This window comes from Cephus cinctus, unplaced genomic scaffold (genome assembly GCF_000341935.2).
Source record: "Cephus cinctus unplaced genomic scaffold, Ccin1 Ccin1_scaffold0160, whole genome shotgun sequence".
NCBI classification, from domain to species: Eukaryota; Metazoa; Arthropoda; class Insecta; order Hymenoptera; family Cephidae; genus Cephus; species Cephus cinctus.
The window spans coordinates 2,202,673-2,221,050 of record NW_014332886.1 but is presented as its reverse complement, the minus strand read 5'-3'; the positions used below and the strand labels follow the sequence as shown (position 1 = coordinate 2,221,050).

Here is an 18,378-nt window from a genome sequence, read left to right as displayed (position 1 = left end):
AAATAAATTCAAAATCCCATTAGGTTTGTCTCGCTACCAACACTTTGTGCGCTTTTCAAAAATGGACAAGTTATCATTGGTTACTTAAAAGTATTATCCAATAAGGATTTGCACTATTTGAAAAGTGCTGAAAATCTAGGTAACGAGAAAAAACCTATTAAAGGCCCAGTACACTCGCTAAACGCACGTTTTAACGCAAATACCTACTAATAACACAATGTGAATTGCTCTGCACGTGTTATACCATTGGTCGATAGTCCGCGTTTTAACGCGGGTTTGATGTGTATGATTGGATCCTAACTGAGGAAGAATAATGATCCTCAACATCCAATCACATCCTATAATGTGCTTTTCTTATACGATTAGCAAACAGAAATATTTGATGACATCTGCTTTGAACGGATATCATCAATTTTTAAAACAGGATAATGCAGAATTTCAATGTAAACCTGTCATGTCTTTTAACATACGCACATGGTTGAATTATGAGCAGTTGTTGTAACCTAAAAGAATTGTGTTATTGTTAATTAGTGAACATTAATCTATTACAAAATGGCAAATGGTTGTGATTTAATAAAAACTATTGAAGAAGATGAAGAAGTTCAAAACTTTTCAGATATTTCTGATGAGGAAGACGATGTTAGTTACAATTATTCTAAGCTTGTAGTCTTATTTGAACATTGTTAAATATTCTTTTGGTTATATGTTGTAAACAATATAATACAGTAAACTATACCTAGACATTTTTTCTAATAAATTATTATAAGGCTGAATTGTTATAATATTTTTATGTATTCAGTTTCAACCACGGAAACAGAAGAAACAGGAGAAAAAGGATTTTGAAAGCAACTTCCAATTTGTGAGTGATGCCTCGCAATATAATCAAGATACATGGAATGATTTGAGCAAGTATATCAAGAGGAAAGCAAAAACAAAACTTGATGATAAAATTAAAAAAATAAGGCTTGAACATGGTGAACAGGTATAGAAAAATATAAACATCTATTTGTTAGAAACTAATTATAGTGATGTTAAATTATTGATTCATTTCATTAGAATGGATCTGTAGAGGATCCTATTAAGCTAGAAGATGAATTTGTAAAGGAGGAGGACCCCTTAGACCTTTCCGATGATGAGTTGAAAAAAGGTAATCATTCTTATGAAAAAGATTATCTAGCTATAACTGAAATGATCTTTACAAATTTTTATTATACCAGATATCTTTAAGACAAAGGAAAGGAAAGGTAAACGAAGAAATTTAGAAAAAGAAGAGGAGTTAATGGATTTCGAGGAATGTGCAGAATATGACGATTATGCCTCTTTCTATCAAATGAATTTATCCCGACCATTATTAAAGGTATCGTTAAAATTACATTGATACATTGTAACTCTTGTAAATGATATCCTGTACAATCATTTTTTTTAAGGCAATCGGAGCAATGAATTTTGTTCATCCAACTCCAATTCAAGCTGCCACGATACCTGTTGCCTTAATGGGACGTGATATCTGCGGCTGTGCTGCAACTGGAACGGGTAAAACTGCTGCGTACATGCTTCCTACTTTAGAAAGATTATTATACAGACCATTGGAAGGCGCTGCAATTTCGCGGGTATTAGTTCTCGTACCGACAAGAGAATTGGGTGTACAAGTATACCAAGTCACTAAGCAATTAGCGCAGTTCACCACTATTGAAATAGGTCTATCAGTTGGTGGTCTGGATGTAAAAATACAAGTAAGTTCTGTTTCAATAAGGAGGATCGCAAAGTGAATAACTTAGAGACATGTAAAATTCTTATTCTTCAATTTGAAAATCAATTATATGACTTCTGTAGGAAACCGTATTAAGAAAAAATCCAGATATTGTCATAGCCACGCCAGGAAGATTGATAGATCACTTGGCAAATACACCAACATTTTCATTAAATAGTATTGAAGTTCTCATTTTGGACGAAGCGGATAGGTATGACAGTCTTTGTTCTTTTAAAACCAAATACTATAACACGCAGAATATACAGGTATAATTGAACACATTTTAGGATGTTGGATGAGTACTTTGCTGAGCAAATGAAGCACATTGTGAAGCAGTGCGCAAGGACTAGACAGACCATTTTGTTCTCTGCTACTATGACGGAAGAAGTAAAAGATTTGGCTGCAGTATCTCTGGATAAACCAGTGAAAGTATTTGTCGACAGTAACCAAGATGTGGCTTTTAATTTAAGACAAGAATTCGTTCGGTAAGTATTTGATTTCAGTAAAATATACACATTTATAGATAACAATTTTCTTTCTTGATTTATAGAATTCGAAGTGATAGAGAGGGAGATCGGGAGGCAATTCTAGCTGCTCTTATTTGTAGAACTTTTCATGACCATGCCATGGTGTTCGTACAAACTAAAAAACAAGCTCATAGACTTCATATCCTTCTAGGCTTATTAGGTGTGAAGGTATGCAGAATTATAGATTCAATATGAAAATGATATGCTGAAATGAAACGTGTAGCAATTTGTTATTGTACACTATAATTACTAATCCTTTAGGTGGGAGAACTTCATGGTAATTTGACACAGCCTCAGCGTCTAGAAAATCTTAGAAAATTCAAAGACGAAGAGATTGATGTATTACTAGCTACTGACGTTGCTGCTCGAGGTTTGGATATCAGTGGTGTGAAAACAGTAATTAATTTTGTAATGCCTGCTACTATTCAACATTACATTCACAGGTAAAAACTTTGTATGTCTTGAGATTTATTACGTCGCAAATATTATTTAACAAATTAAGTTATTTCTGCTTTCCCCTTTAGAGTTGGGAGAACTGCTCGCGCAGGTCGTGCAGGCGTTTCAGTGTCGTTAGCAGGAGAACAGGAACGACATTTGGTAAAAGAAGTTATCAAGCAAGCTAGAAATCCAGTAAAAAATAGAATTATACCACCAGATATTATCGAAAAATATAATAAGAAACTTCGCTCACTTGAGACAGACGTGGAAAGAATTCTTCAGGAAGAGAGCAATGAGAAGGAATTAGCTAAGATAGAAAACCAAGCAAACAGGGTTGAACGGTTACTTAAAGAAGATGACACTAAGAATGAGAGGAGCTGGTTCCAGAGTACTAAGGAAAGAAAAGAAGAAAAAAGTATGTAGCGCATGTTAAAAGTGCCAATAATTTCTTTTTTTGACTACCTATATAGAAAATATGTTCACCATAATTTTTTTAAACTTATAAATATTTATATTTGCAGACAGATTGACGTTAACGGAGAAACAGCCGAAGAATAAAGGGAATAAAGACAAAAAAAATAAAATGGCATCTAACATTGTGGAGGAGAAGACAAGGAGAGACAAGAAAAAAGGACCTAAGAAAGAAACAGCAGAAGACAGAGTAAATAAAGAAATGGAAAAAGTTGCTGCATACCAAGCAAGACTTGCTAAGAAGAAAAATAAATTAAAGAAAATCCGAACAGTCTTAGACGACGATGTTCGTGGCGCGTCCAAGAAGGGTTAGTTGATCATTTAAATTATGAGTTTCGTTGCTCCCTATATATTAATACAATAATAATTGAAATTTTTCAGTATCATCAAAAAGATCGAAATCTTCATTTGCCCAGGACTTAACCGATACCAGTAAGAGGGGCGTTAAAAAGATGCGTTACGAGTAAGCATATTTTGTACATTAATACGTTTATAGAAATTATTCATTTAATTTACCGACTGTTACATTATAACGTCATTGTTTTCAGAGCAAACGACAAAAGAAAACCAAGACCCAAAACTAAATTATTTGGCAAGTCAAAGGCACCCAAAAATAAAGGACGTAGAGGTGGAACTTTCAAGAAACGTTAAAATGTAACAATAAAAAGTAATAAAAATGTATATCGAATACTTTTTGTTCATTTTGCACAAAAGTCACTTCGTTAATAATAATCTTTTCAAGTTCTAAATAGTATGAATGAATAAAGAATATTTACAAATTGATAATTACTACCGTTTTATATCGTTATAAAATGAATCGTATCACTACAATCGTAAAAGAATATTGTTCTTAATAATAGAATTATTCCGACATACAAACAACCTAATACTACTGTTAAATATGCCATTTCAATTGATTTGTTTTATTATAGAACCAATACAATACTTCACTTACGTCACAGACTGACAGATGGATAGCACTGACTATTTAAATCTGTTTTTCTCATTCAGAATATTTATACTCAGTGGTCTATAGCTTTCTCAGAGAAATTACAGCACATTTCAAGAACGATGACAAATTCAACAACCACTTAGAATTCAAAGTAATGGAATCGAGCAATAGCGTGCAAAAAATACTGTACTATTTGATGAACTCTATAACACTGATGCACACGAATGGAATTAATCAAAGAAACGACAATTAACGCCTTTAAATGTGATATCATTGAAGAAAGAAAGAAATTTCTATTACAATATTATATTTTTTCACTCGTCAAGCACTTATGTATTTGCAATTTCAGTGAAGAAGCAATAGCTCCATATCTTTAATGTTATCTATATAATAATCTCAATCAACCATCGCCATTCACAACCTACCTCATTCGCTGTTCTCTCATTCGTCTTATAAATTTAACATTATTCAATACATAGTAATAATAATAATAATGATAATTATAATGTTACGATACCACAAAAAAAGAACTTTGTAAGAACTAGGCCCCTGTGAAGCTTTTTTTCAGATTACACGGAAACTCGTTCCCTTCGTATTTAATAATTTCCTTCGTATGCGAATAATCAAAGGGATAAAAAGATACCGATTAACTTTGGATTGACCTTCTTTACTACGTTAAATAAAGATAACTTTCAATGTTTAAACCGAAAATTTCACGTAATACCATCGCAAAAAAACAAGTGCTATGCATATTCCATATTCGGTATATCTTTAACCAGAACATTATCATAATTACTACAGAAAGGATTGAGTTTGCCGATAGTTATTATACTATTTACATCGTCGAAATCAATGATGTTCGGTCAGCGAGTCGAGGGAAAATACGAAAACGTAAAGTTTGCGTAAATAGCATCGACAGATACTCAGAAAAAGAGAGAGAGAGAGAGAAAGTTAGAAGTAGAGAAAGAGAAAGAATACACTCTCGTCAAATGCTACAGAGAGAATAATCGAAATCTCTTTTTAAATCAGAATAAACAATCGATGGCAGATTCACCTAACTTATCATAGCCAGTGATTTTAGGATTCGAAATCATATCAAATTATAAAAATTCCAGGAATGTCAATCCCGGTTCGTTCACCTGAAACATCTTCAAAAATATGTCAAGGAAATTATTACTTCTTGACATGCGATCACCACTGGATACAAAGATAAGAACTTTCGCATCACTTAATCCTAGCAGTAATGTCGATACCTATTGTATGGATGTTCAATCTTATTGAGACAAAAAGGCAAGCGATGAACGCTAATGAATGAAAATTTTATCAGATATATCAATATATGATCCAAATGAAACGGAAAAAAAATGCTTAGTAATACTAATTATAAAACGGCTACTGTACAACAATGTGTATGTCTTTATTATTCAATAATTATTCAATGATATTAATAAGTAAAATGATATAACTGATACTATTTATGATGTGAGAATTGTAAGTTTTTGGAATTTACCAAAAATTTATATTCAAAGACGCAGTTAGATTAGTTTATACTAAAATGGAAATCCAACTGGCAATATTCTGAAGTTGACAATGAACAGAACAGACATACATATGTTGCTGTACTACTGCCAAAGTATTTAAATAGCGATGCACTTTATACGATTAAAGTAAAATCGACTAATAATAATTAGAAAACAAACAATTTTGGAATACCGAGCCAATTCGCACACACGCTTTAATGAAAATGTAATGTATAGTTATGGGAATCTAACATAGTCATTTTGTTTCCATAGCTCAAAGATATCAGAAAATATAAGTAATTGAAAATAAGTCTTGTTTAACACCAGTACTCTTTCTCGAATGATTTCTGAATTATTAGAGCAGTATATTATTTAAAAAATTTTGATCGAGTACCGAGTAATCCTTTTGACACGAATAAGTAGATACCAGTCAATATCTCTATAAAAAAAAAAGAGATTAATATGTGTGTTGTCAATGTCATAAATTGTCCATTCATTGCTAAAATTTTTCATTTACAGATTTAACAGTATCAGGAAACAATATGACAAATGTCAGAGGGCATTATATTTGGAGTACGATAAACCAATTCGTTAAAAACAGAAAGAAAAACATTTATATGTAGAACTTCCATCATGAAGACACCTAACTTAGAAAGTTGACGCAATGATACACTCACTGTTTTTCGTTAATGCGAGCCTGCGTAAGAATTTAAAAAAGGCTCCGCGTAAAGTGCCATTATAATATACACTGTCAATTCAGGAGTACGAACATCCAAAAGACTACACTGTTTAGGCAGTCATAAAAGACAGTTTAAATTTTACAGTGCTTCGGTATTTATGAAATTTGATAAAACCACTCGGCTGGCACGCATTGACGATTCGAAGTGAGCGTTCCATAGCCTTAACAGCTTAACTCCTAGACATACGCAAACGACTTAGGTATATCAATTGTTGTTTATAACCAAAATATTCTGTTTTCTAATTTGTAAAATGTTTTTAGGTTTTTAGGTTTTTTTTTTAATGCTTCTCATAGTATCATCGCACCCCTTAAGTCCCCCCACCCAAGAACCCGAGCCCCTGCAGCCACCGATCATTACGGTCCATTCACTTAACATTTATTTTGTCCGACTCCCTTAGTGCCCTCTTTGCCGGTGGTTCCTCGATCTGAAAATGTAAAATCATGTTGTGTTAAGGAATTTGTCCATTGACACGTGGATTTTCTCTGTAATATTAAAAAATTGAATAAGTTTTGATTTCTCATACCTCTTCTTCTAAACCGGGCAACTGAATCCTGGTCTCGGATGCTTCCGCGGGCTGTAATGAATGAAAGATGTTGCACAACATTAAACATGAGACACACGTGATAACAATGCAGTTTTATATGAATTGTATACGATATGATACGATATCGAATTTTCGAAATATTACCTGTGCATCAATACATTCCATTTCTCCAATTTGCAGCTTGAAACGATATTAATAAATTGCTTACAAAGGGTCTATTTTGGAATATTTCTGTATAAGAATGAAAGATGATAGCCGATTTATGAATTTATATTATCGATTTAGAAATCGCTTAGCTTGGGATAAAATCTAAATATCAGTTGTCCATATAAGGAGAATCTCGTTAAAGATAAAATAGGAAGAGATTATACAAACAACGATATGTCGATTTAATATTGAAATTATTAAAATAATTATGAATAACTTCTTACCCTTGCATCAGTCTCATTCGGTCCGATGCCTACTTCCTTCTGTTGTTTGGCCTTAGCTCTGCGTTGAGGTCTGTCGTTAACTGTGTGCGCATTGTGCAGAGTTCCTCGACCTTTAGGACTGGACATATTGACCTGCATTTCGGCTGGTAAATAGTTTTTCGTGTTAGCCAGTAACTCGTCAGCACGCTTGAAGTACATTGTAGGAATTCGCGTTTCACTGGGAAACTCTTTAAGGTCAAAGTTGGTCGTTTTGGTGAAGATAACGTTCATCGCGAGATCGCAGACTGCCCACAATTTCTATCGGTGAAACGAAATATTAGATAAACTTTATAAAAGTGAACGAATTTAATTTTGGTACTCACATAATTCATGCTATCATCTTCAGGTTTTAGCGCATCCTTGTGGCTCTTCATTCGCTCAACAAGGTTTTTATAAAATCCATAACAGTAGTACTCATTTTTGGTTATCAGCGGCTCCAAAATGAACCACAGGCATTGCTGAATCACTTTCAGCTGACTAATGTCCATATGACTTGTAAATTCTAGATCATGAGCCAGAATTGGAACAGCAAATACTAGCATGTAGTCTGGCAGAATGTGAGGCAGTTGACCTGTATACAAAAAATTATTATAATTGTTTTTGTTATTGTTGGCGTTGTTGTTGTTGTTATTATTAAATATAATGGATCTTACAATGACTTAGCTATAATTGAAATACTTATGACACGTACCCATAGCCCGTTCCACGGTTCCTAGTGACAACGTCTTTACGTAATCCCTCCTCTTGTTAATATCGGTCTGCATATATGTTTTTAGAACGCATTTCAACCTCTTATCTTGTTCTTTACCAGCAAGAGCATAGTACCCCATGAAATCTAATGGCAGACACTTGTTTGGTATTCCCCTGCCAAGGCCTTTGTGTAATTTGCTTCCAAATGCTTCTCTAACTTGAGGAACGTCGTCCACCATAAGCTGTGATAAGTTGTAAAATTGTTCAGCTGTGAACTGATCTCCAACGCCTTTCTGTTCGCAAATCTTGAGCATAGAGCAGCCGGCTTGCAAACGCAACCAGCTCATCTCGGCTCTGCTCAATCGTCCTTGTTGCAAAAGATCGCCTTTATTCACTACAAAAGCATTCAGCATTCTAAATGTCTTCTGTGCAGACAGTACATCAGTTTTTAGACCCAGCAGCCACCTTGCCATACACTTAAGTCCTTCTAAACGACAACGGGTTTCCTCGGGAAGCTGATCTTCGCGGCACCAATCACCTTCAATAGCGTCAGCAGTTTGCTCACTGTTCTCTTTAACCAGTAACTCTTTGACTATCTGTAAATAAGACCAAGTGTCGATAAATAATATAAAACAAAATTTATTCATCAACATTGCTGTCACTCTCAAAAAATATAAAATCATGATTAATTTACGTACTTTTCTCGACACCATGTTCTTGATTTGTATCTGATATTTGTCCGGCAAATTGTAGGCAATGTGCCCTAGCGTTACGATCGATGTTCTATAATACTCTGACGTAGGCGTTAATGTGTTTTTAATCCTCTCAATAATTTCCGGGAATATAGTGTCATGAATGTTCGTCATGTTTACGAACAAACATCTGATTGCCTGTTTCGCTTGTTTCGGTGTGCCAGTCTCAGCAAAGTTCTTACATATTGGTACCATCAGGTTCATTATGTCAGGTGCCACTTCACAAAGCGGTTTGTACTTTCCGAGAAATGTGAAGATAGAAAGGACCAATGGTCCTACCATTTCATCCTCGAGTTCAAGCAAATGAACAAGTTGCATTAAAATATCATCATGAAGAAAGTGTGGACCAAATACGAATGATAGCATCTGTGAAAAATGCGAACAATAATTATATTTTTTATCTACTAATTTCAGAATTACTCAAATATTGTACTACTTACCACAAGTAATCTCAAACCCTTCTCACCAGCGTTGTTTGGATTTAAACCGACCTCTTCTATAACGTTACCACCCTTTAAGCAGTCTAACACGTATCCAATTAATACCTATACAGAGACAATTGTAACATTATTGACATTGGACACATTATCAATGAATTCTTAATACAATTATTGTATACTCACTCTGATGGCTTCCTCATCAATCATGACAGAACTCACTCTTTCAAGAAGCATCTTGATTGTATTATAGTAGAGATTCGTCATAACAGGTTGACCTAACTTTTTAAGAACAAAACTGATCGTATCTGCGCATTCTTTGCAAGATACAGTTGGTTGTACGATCGTTTCCATTCCTTGCAATAAAGATGGTTCTTTTTTCATGTGGACACTGAATTTTTGTAAAAATTCCTGCACTTTCATAGGATCTGGCAGAAATCGTGATATTTGTAAGATTTTTGACATCAATTCACTCTGGGCATCTGGCTTCTTCACAATTTCTAGCCATTCTACGACGGCTCTCCGCACACTACGAAATTCGATACGTAATAAAAAAGATGTATGATATTTTATACAGAAAATTATATTAATTATCAATTAAACACTAACGCAAGCTGATGTTTCTGAAGTTCTACAAATGCTTTTGATGCGTGATCATCAATGGTACCCAATAAATGGTACAACTTTTTCATTCTCTCTTCGGCTGGTAATTGGTACGGTACCAAACATGTATTCAGTAATCTTTCAACCAACAATCTGTCTTCCATACCAGCCATATAATATCCATGTAAGATCTTATCTTTTATCCAAGTGACGGCTTTCTTTGTAGCCTGGGGCACATCCGCATCATTTAAATGCTTTTTATAAATCATAGCAAGACCAGCCATGGCTTCTTTTCTGATCTTGAACTGTAAATGGAATTAATAGTAGTAAATATTATGTATAATTTCTATACTGAAGGATTTTTTTTTCAATAGCCTAGATTCTCACCTTCTTGTCCAATGTTCTTTCTTTAACAAACTCCAATAAGTCTTCACTGTCAGAAACAACTTCAAAGTCTCTTCTGGCAGTTGTGACAATAGCCATAACAACTTCATATCGCACACTCTCGTCAGCGTCGTGTTGTCTCAACTTTAATGTGTCTGTAATGTCTTTTCTTAATTCAGGATGATTTAATAAAAAGTGCATCGAATACTGCACACATTTTATACGAATGGAGACACTGATGTCATTAAACCTCCCCAAAAATGCTCGCCAAAGCTGGGTATGCTGAATGGCTAATTGTGAACCTTTTTCAGAAAACATTCGAGCAAGCAGAGCAACGGCACCCAATCGTTCATTCTCCAAAGAGGATTTCAATTTACATTCTAATTGCGGAAGGACGGAGAGCAAAACGCTCGGACAGATGTGATTCAGCTCGTAAATTAAGTCGTAGACCTTTTTGCAGATCTGTAAACCTTTTTCCTCTTTGCCCAGGATTAGGACATGATTGAAGAACTGTTAGGAAAACAATAGGTCTTATTAAATATTTTAGAGCAGAATATAGGAAACTGTATACACTAAGTTTTAACAATTAATTAGTATAATTAACTTTTGTCAACCACTCACCGCTTGAATGTAAGGCTCTAAAGTATCGCTACATTTTATTACGAGTTCCTTAGCGAGAAGATACGCATTCTTTTTCTGTGTCTTGTTCGGTTCTACAATATTCATCAGAATAATATCCAACAGTTCATTACTGACGATATCCGACTCGGTAATCAATGGGCAAAGAACATCTAACATGAAACTTTTAACTTTTCCAGAGTGCTCATCACTAAAACAGTTATATTACACGACGATACAGTTATGTAGATATACTCCTACAAATTTCAAAGATTATCGTATACTCACTTGACGATTTTAAACATTAGAGAAAATAATGCGCAGAAAATCTCTTGGCAGTCCTCAAGTTCAAAACACATATTGAAGGATTTGACATACGCCAAATTCTCAAGGAGATAGAAGTATCTTTTAAATGCAGGGTCCTTGGGATCTTTTAAACCAGCCAATTGTTTGATTAGAAACAAAAATATTGTTTTCACCTGCGAAGTATTAATAAAGCTTCAGTAAAACTGTATTGAAAGTATATCATGATGAATATTAGCCTAATAGTAAGTTCAACGGCTACTGATTTATACCAATTTTCGTAAAAATACACAGTATTAGTAATTACCTGATCAGCATCTTTATATGGAGCTTCTGGAGCATAGACCCTTAGAACATCAGCTATGCAACATGCAATAAGTAGCTGTACATCTTTACTTTGGTGCATCAGAAAATGTTCTTCAGCCAAATGTAAAGCTAAAGGAATGTACTGTTGGTACATTCCCTCATCTTGGCCCATTGCTTGCAATGTGTGTGCAAGAGTCTATATGTCAAATAGTTACACATAATATAAACATTTATATATATTATACTAGTCAACTGCTTATTAACAAAACCATTTACTTGTAAATTAATTTGAGAAAAATGCATAATATGGAATCAATCTAAGACAGAAATCGTTTGGATTCAGATATACGATTATTGGCAAATGAGAAATGCAATCAAGCATTTTTTTACATGGTAAAACTTACTTATTTATATATTATTATACTCAACAATATGAATAAAACTCTAAGAATTTGAAGGAAGAAAAAGGTGAAAAATAGTTTAGAATACATTCAAATACCTTGAGTCTTCTGATTAATTCATCTGGACCAAGATCTTCTGTAACAGATCTGCACCCTTGAGGGTACACTATTTCTGACATGGTGTCAGCTGAATGATCCAGGTAGATTTGCGAAACTGTTTATCACAGAATTGGCTTAGAATACCGTCCAAACTCTGTAACAGATTAAAGGCACAGAGTGAATTAAAATATTAATTTAGATAATTTACACTTCTTCGCTTGAACATAGAATTACAGAAACATTAATAATTCATTCAATAAAAAATAAACATTTTTCTACAAAAATTTGAATAATCAATTGTGCAGAATCATTATATACCAATAATAAAATTATATTAAAAGCTTTCTATAAACGTTACATATGATTTTACTATTAAAAAACTTTTTTTTGTAAGTAGTTATTTGAAATATCTACCACGTTCATCTACTTTCTTAATGCTAAATATATTAATTTTTTAATATTGGAATCAAATTTGAATACAGATATTAAATGAACATTACTTTAAACACAAAGAGATATTAGGTCACTTTATCCACCACATAATAAGTTGATTAATTAAACATAATGGGGGACTATAAATGTTTATATGAAAAATATTGGTTCTATTACATAGGGATTTTTAAAATTCGTTAAAACTCTATAAAAAGCTCTAATAAAAAAAAAACCTATGGAGAATATGAACACGGAGTTTCCTATATACAGATAAAAGTGGTGGTAGCAATAACGCTTAACTTCAATTATATTGCATACCTAGCAAAGGATGCATCATTACGAAATGTAAGAAGCTGAAAGGTTATGTCTAGTGGTTGTGCACGTATGCAACACCTAACGTAAACAATAATAATTTCTGAAATTCACGTTGAAAAGCATTGCTATTCCGTGATCTTATATCGCTTAATAAAAATAATACGGCGCATATATTAAGAGAAAAGTATTACCTCAGGATATGCATAGACACCGTAAGGCCTATGACACTCAAAATATCAATAAAGCAAATATATCTGTCGAGGCACACGACACTGCCTTAGTTTATCACACGAACTGCACTTTTCGAGAACTCCTCACCACTAGACATAAATACGGCGATTTCGTCATAATTTTCGCGATTTCCCGCAAACTCTTTGCATGGTAAAACGGTTAAAACCTCACCAAAAAGTGATAAAACTGGTCCTACAAACGGTTAACCGTGTCAAAGGACGCGACAGCGCAATTCGACACTTTGAAGTTGGCTACGCATAGCCACGTTTGAAGGAAGCGTTCATAAAAATGTCCTCATTTTCTATATGCGAAATGAGCAATACAATCATTTCATGACATACTATAAACAGAGATAAAAACGTTAATGTAATTTAAAAACTAAAGTAAATTGTAATAAATATTACTTAATTGTCAAATCATCTCAGAAGTAGATAATTAATAAGTTTTGTCAACAGACAATCTTGATGTCAGTAGCCGATGTAAACGGCGCATTTTTCCTTTAAACTAATAAATTATTGATATTACAATTAATTGTAACAGTTCTCAAAGACTTCATAAAATATTTATTATATCAAATTATTAATCAAATGAAGCACAGATATATTGATAAGACCAATTTTTCAGAGTGAAGGCGATACGACTATAAGTTTGGACCGGCGGTGCTCTGTTCGTGGGATAGTGTCGCCGGAAGTTAGGTAAGTTGGGGTCGAAGGTGTTGCTCAGTGTTGCTTCGACTTCAAGTCTATTGAAATTTCCTTCTCTTTGGACACGTGCAGCGAGTACGTGAGCTGGTTCAGCGCTGATCAGTTTTTTCCAATTGTAACTCGATCATCTCGACCAGGAAAAGGAACTTATAATGGTAAATAATTGTTTGTGTATGTAATTTAACTAAAATTTACTTTTTCGTAATTTAAAAGAAAAAGACTTGACATAATTAGAAAAATGTGTAGGCTTTTAGGTTGTGTTAATGGACGCGACGCTGTGACACATCATAAATTACTTTAATAAGACCTTAGCCGATTACAACTATCATTCGCAGTAAATTAATATAATTGTATTATTTTATTGCAGGCGAGTTTGAAAACCGACAATCCTGAAAAACCAGGACAGGAAGTAACTCCTATCCATCGTATCAGGATTACTCTCACTTCTCGCAATGTTCGTTCTTTGGAGAAAGGTATGTATATTCGAAATATTATTCAGATTATATTTTACCGATTGATATCGTTTTTATGTTTTTAATTGCTTCAGTGTGCTCTGAACTGATCAATGGAGCGAAGAAGCAAAAGCTAAAAGTTAAGGGACCTGTGCGCATGCCTACAAAGATTCTGAGGATCACCACTCGTAAGACTCCTTGTGGTGAAGGTTCCAAAACATGGGATCGCTTCCAGATGCGCATTCACAAGAGGGTCATTGATCTTTATTCTCCATCAGAAATTGTGAAGCAAATCACAAGCATTTCTATTGAACCTGGTGTAGAAGTTGAGGTCACAATCGCCAATGAATAAAAAGTTTTAATAAAATTGAGAACTTAACAAAAATTGAAGAGCATTGTTCTGTTTTTTACCTTGATCTATACCATTCTCAAAGAAAAATCCCAATTTCTTTACGTAGATAATTTAAGATAGTTAATTTATTCCTTGCTTGAGGCAAAGTATCAGCAATTTCATTGTATAAAACAACAAACAATTACATCACCATGGAAATAATAAATTGTGCAGCCTTAATCAAAGGTTTACATAAACAGTAATTTACAACTTTTTTGAGGTTTATTGAATTTATTTGTAAAATTCTGTAACATCATGTCAAGCTAGAGGGTGTTATTCAGTGTTGTATGACGTTGACCAAGGGCAAAGTCAAGTACCAAAATCAGTTGTACAAGTATGTAATTTGTTGGTTGATCACAAGTTCAATCTTCCTCCGGAGACTCGTTTTCGCCTTTACCATCTTCCTCACCACCTTCACCTCCACTGAAGTCACCCATGCCTTCAACTTCTTCCTCATCATCGTCACCAGCTACTTCGGCATTCTCCATTTGAGCTCTCTCCATTTGCCTCGCCAATTCGATTTCATCGGTAGCTGTTACTACCTTCGGCTGTACAAATAAAAGAAATTGTTTGAAATTTATCCAAAACTGTTCAGAGATAATATACAAAACATCTTACAGCCATTTGAATATTAAAGACGCCACCTAACGATGTAATTTTACTTTGTATGACTTCAATCGCATCATCTAGTGCTTTCAAACCATCTTGCTTTTCCGGCGTTGACGTTGTCATTACTAAATATAAAAATTTGATTTTTAATTGTCCATTCGATACATCATTATAATGCTTAGCTATTATATATGCTAGTTATATATTACCATATAGTGGTGGAGCTATTAAATTGATTTTTATTGGCAGCTCTTCAGTAGAAAGGGCCAAACCCGCTTTTAAAGCAGTTTTTACAGCATCAATTCCTTCGTAGCCGTAACAAGCAACTTCCACATCAGCTCTTATTTTCACTGCTTGAGATGTGAGTTTTCGCTTAATGTTATTCAATAACACTTCTTTAGTGTGTTCATCAAGTCCACATTCCGCAAGAATTGAAGGGTCCCTATGATAAATATAATGAATAAGTTTTTTGTTAATCCAAACCTGGAATATATACTTACGATACTGATTGTTTAAAAAAATCATAGGCCGATGCCTTCTGTTTTTTGTATTTTTCCTCAAAATACCATGCTGTCTTTTGATAAAGCTCCTCAAGTTGGTCATCACTATCATAATGCAAAAGTTCAGCAACATGTCTCAAAATTGAATTAACAGCTTTAGCCTTTGCATATCGCTCTGTGCATTTTTCTACATCTTCAGCTGAGACTCTGCGTTTACTCAGATCAATATAGCCTAAATAAATTCAATCATAATGTTCAATACAAACAACATTATGGGTATACTCTCTGAATTTTTATTTAAAGAGTATATTCGAGATTGTATAAAGTTTATTAATATACCTTTTTCCTTGTCAACACGAATGACAACAACTGGCTCAGTTTTACCCACTCTGATAAGTTTATTGATTGATCGAATACGTCTCCTTGATAATTCTGACAACAGAATCATACCCTCTATATTGTTGTATTCTAACAGGTGCACATATGCACCCATTTCAGCTATACTACGGACATTGACCATAACAACGTCTTCCACCTCAGGGTACTTTTCTTTATAAAACCGGCACGACAGCACCATCTTGACTAAAATTATAATTAATATGATATAATAACATATACAAATATTTATAAATACTTTTACATTTATACAAGACTATATTTTGTTGATGTGAAAGAAATACGTACATCAGAAATATAATTAACAAATGTTGTCAGAAGTTACTAATATTTATATTTAGTTAGTTTTCAAATATACTAAAAAATATATTTGCCATAGAAGAAAATGTTGCATCATCGAAACATAAGTAACGTTTTTACAATAGAAAATTGAATTATGAGATTGAATATATTTGGGAAAAGTAAAGGATATAGCAAAAATCCAATTTATCTATAATATATTAATTGGCAAGGTGTGAAAGGTTAGCAGGGAGGTTAGATATACGAAAACTCTAAAAACTGATAATATTAATATCTATGCTTACCTGAATAATGCTCTATCTAGAATAATGAATGTAAAGATTATTTACACTAATAAAACTGACGAAGAATAGCGCAAGTTTATATAAATATGTCAATAATCCATGTGCAATCTTGATTTCATATCCAGACGGGCCTCTGAAAGAGAAACCAGCGGTTCCCAACCAGCGTCAACGTATCCACCGTGGAATAACAATGAAGTTAGGTGTAATGTCAAAAATAGATGTCAATAACAACTCTATCGACTCCGCTAAATTCATCAAAAAAAATAAATTAAACGTCAAATATTAACATGACTTACTGCATCGTGGCTCCCTTTTATTCATATGCTTCATTTCAAACACTAACTATAAATATGGGCTATAAGAACAACTGGTATTAGTGTATATAACTGTAAAGAATATAAATACTGTTTTCCATACTACAAACGAATTCGTGTTTCCATTTCCTGGTTACGATATTTCGGATCCATTCAACATATAAAACATAAGTTTATGAAAGAAACATCGAATACTTTTAAAATGATATTAAATGTAAGCGTAATTGGTAAGAGCTATACCACCAGCTCCTAATATCATGTAACTATGACATTTATTCTGTACGATTCCTTACGTTGAGTAGTCAATAACCTCATATATTTCTTACTAATCTACGTAACGGATCTGCGGATTTGAAGCTTGCTTAAACATTAACACGGATAAAGCCCAGAAGTGATATATTCAATTAAATAACACAAATCTATAAAGAAAATGTGGGTGTTTGGCTATGGCTCTCTCATATGGAAGGTCGATTTTCCATATGAAAGGAAATTGGTGGGACATATCAAAGGATACGTGAGACGATTTTATCAGAAAAGCACGGATCACAGAGGAGTGCCCAGTAGGGTGGGTTTCTTAAGAAAGGGTGCGTTCTTATCTACACGCGATGATTTAACTTATCTGTCACATATACAAAATTATGTTACTTGTATCTGATACATGGATATTTTATGATTGAATAATCAGTCTACTTAATTGATTGAGAAACATGAGATAACGATATTTTATATTTGTGTTTGAAAAATCAACAAAGAACGCACTCATATTTTTAATACTTCTTGCTTATGTATATTTTTTACTTTTCAGCCAGGAAGAGTGGTTACTCTTTTATCATCAAAGAATCCTAATGATGAGGTGTGGGGTGTAGCTTACAAAATAGCTGCAGAAAATATAGACAATGTCGTTAATCATTTAGACTTTCGAGAAAAAGGAGGATACAGACGACAAACTGTTCTGTTTCACCCATGCAATCCTCAGCAAAGCATTGATGGAGAGGACATTACTGCTTCTTCAAATTGGCATATGAACTCTGTGGAACCATCAGTATCTACATCTTTGGAAGAAGCACCATTCTATTTGACAATCTATATAGGTGGTGAAGATAACCCTAATTTTGCTGGCATAGAGGATATAAATACGATAGCTAGACATATTCTCGAATCTAGAGGACCAAGCGGACCTAACACAGAGTATCTTTATAAGTTGGCAACTGCCATGCGTCTAGTAGTTCCAGGTGTTTATGATGAACATCTATTTACCTTGGAGGCAGCTGTAATGAAATTAGAAAATGAAAGAGATAGAGAGTTATTAGAGGTAGATGAATATTTGGACAACCATAAATCAAAATAAGGATTTTTTGTATGAATTAGGTTCAATTGCAAATGTAGACATGAATTTCATAATTTATTAAACTCTATTGAATAGTACAGAATAGAACAATAATATA

At 33.7% G+C, this 18,378-nt stretch overlaps 5 protein-coding genes across 6 annotated transcripts; 3 read left to right on the top strand and 2 right to left on the bottom strand.

Moving 5' to 3' along the window:
- Window positions 1–183: 183 nt before the first annotated feature.
- Window positions 184–3,972, top strand: LOC107263747 (probable ATP-dependent RNA helicase DDX27). The gene is made up of 13 exons (XM_015731283.2): window positions 184–639; window positions 800–982; window positions 1,057–1,147; window positions 1,218–1,357; window positions 1,428–1,733; window positions 1,834–1,961; window positions 2,038–2,235; window positions 2,301–2,445; window positions 2,539–2,720; window positions 2,802–3,130; window positions 3,237–3,494; window positions 3,568–3,649; window positions 3,735–3,972. The coding sequence occupies exons 1-13, from the start codon at window positions 553–555 to the stop codon at window positions 3,835–3,837; spliced, it is 2,232 nt and encodes a 743-aa protein (XP_015586769.1). The 5' UTR covers window positions 184–552; the 3' UTR covers window positions 3,838–3,972.
- Window positions 3,973–4,093: 121 nt separating this feature from the next.
- Window positions 4,094–13,242, bottom strand: LOC107263746 (sister chromatid cohesion protein PDS5 homolog B). 2 transcript variants are annotated; one of them, XM_015731280.2, is made up of 16 exons: window positions 12,944–13,242; window positions 12,005–12,159; window positions 11,507–11,701; window positions 11,185–11,375; window positions 10,900–11,107; window positions 10,282–10,788; window positions 9,901–10,199; window positions 9,478–9,820; window positions 9,295–9,399; window positions 8,801–9,220; window positions 8,104–8,698; window positions 7,736–7,983; window positions 7,374–7,670; window positions 7,087–7,122; window positions 6,922–6,972; window positions 4,094–6,822 (listed from the first exon to the last, which is right to left on the bottom strand). In XM_015731280.2, exons 2-16 carry the CDS (start codon window positions 12,083–12,085, stop codon window positions 6,763–6,765), a joined length of 3,636 nt encoding a protein of 1,211 aa, XP_015586766.1. In that variant the 5' UTR covers window positions 12,086–12,159; window positions 12,944–13,242; the 3' UTR covers window positions 4,094–6,762. The 2 variants fall into 2 exon arrangements, with proteins under 2 accessions (XP_015586766.1, XP_015586768.1); XM_015731282.2 differs by lacking the exon at window positions 7,087–7,122 and having other exon boundaries at window positions 12,944–13,241.
- Window positions 13,243–13,681: 439 nt separating this feature from the next.
- On the top strand, window positions 13,682–14,529 carry LOC107263609 (40S ribosomal protein S20). The gene is made up of 3 exons (XM_015730978.2): window positions 13,682–13,842; window positions 14,055–14,160; window positions 14,235–14,529. Exons 1-3 carry the CDS (start codon window positions 13,840–13,842, stop codon window positions 14,489–14,491), a joined length of 366 nt encoding a protein of 121 aa, XP_015586464.1. The 5' UTR covers window positions 13,682–13,839; the 3' UTR covers window positions 14,492–14,529.
- Window positions 14,530–14,741: 212 nt separating this feature from the next.
- On the bottom strand, window positions 14,742–16,771 carry LOC107263606 (eukaryotic translation initiation factor 2 subunit 1). The gene is made up of 6 exons (XM_015730973.2): window positions 16,620–16,771; window positions 15,979–16,221; window positions 15,640–15,871; window positions 15,349–15,581; window positions 15,149–15,264; window positions 14,742–15,078 (listed from the first exon to the last, which is right to left on the bottom strand). Exons 2-6 carry the CDS (start codon window positions 16,214–16,216, stop codon window positions 14,893–14,895), a joined length of 1,005 nt encoding a protein of 334 aa, XP_015586459.1. The 5' UTR covers window positions 16,217–16,221; window positions 16,620–16,771; the 3' UTR covers window positions 14,742–14,892.
- A 137-nt stretch (window positions 16,772–16,908) lies between these two features.
- LOC107263608 (putative glutathione-specific gamma-glutamylcyclotransferase 2) lies at window positions 16,909–18,029 on the top strand. Its single transcript, XM_025080938.1, has 2 exons — window positions 16,909–17,517; window positions 17,739–18,029. The coding sequence occupies exons 1-2, from the start codon at window positions 17,364–17,366 to the stop codon at window positions 17,777–17,779; spliced, it is 195 nt and encodes a 64-aa protein (XP_024936706.1). The 5' UTR covers window positions 16,909–17,363; the 3' UTR covers window positions 17,780–18,029.
- The last annotated feature ends 349 nt before the right edge of the window (window positions 18,030–18,378 follow it).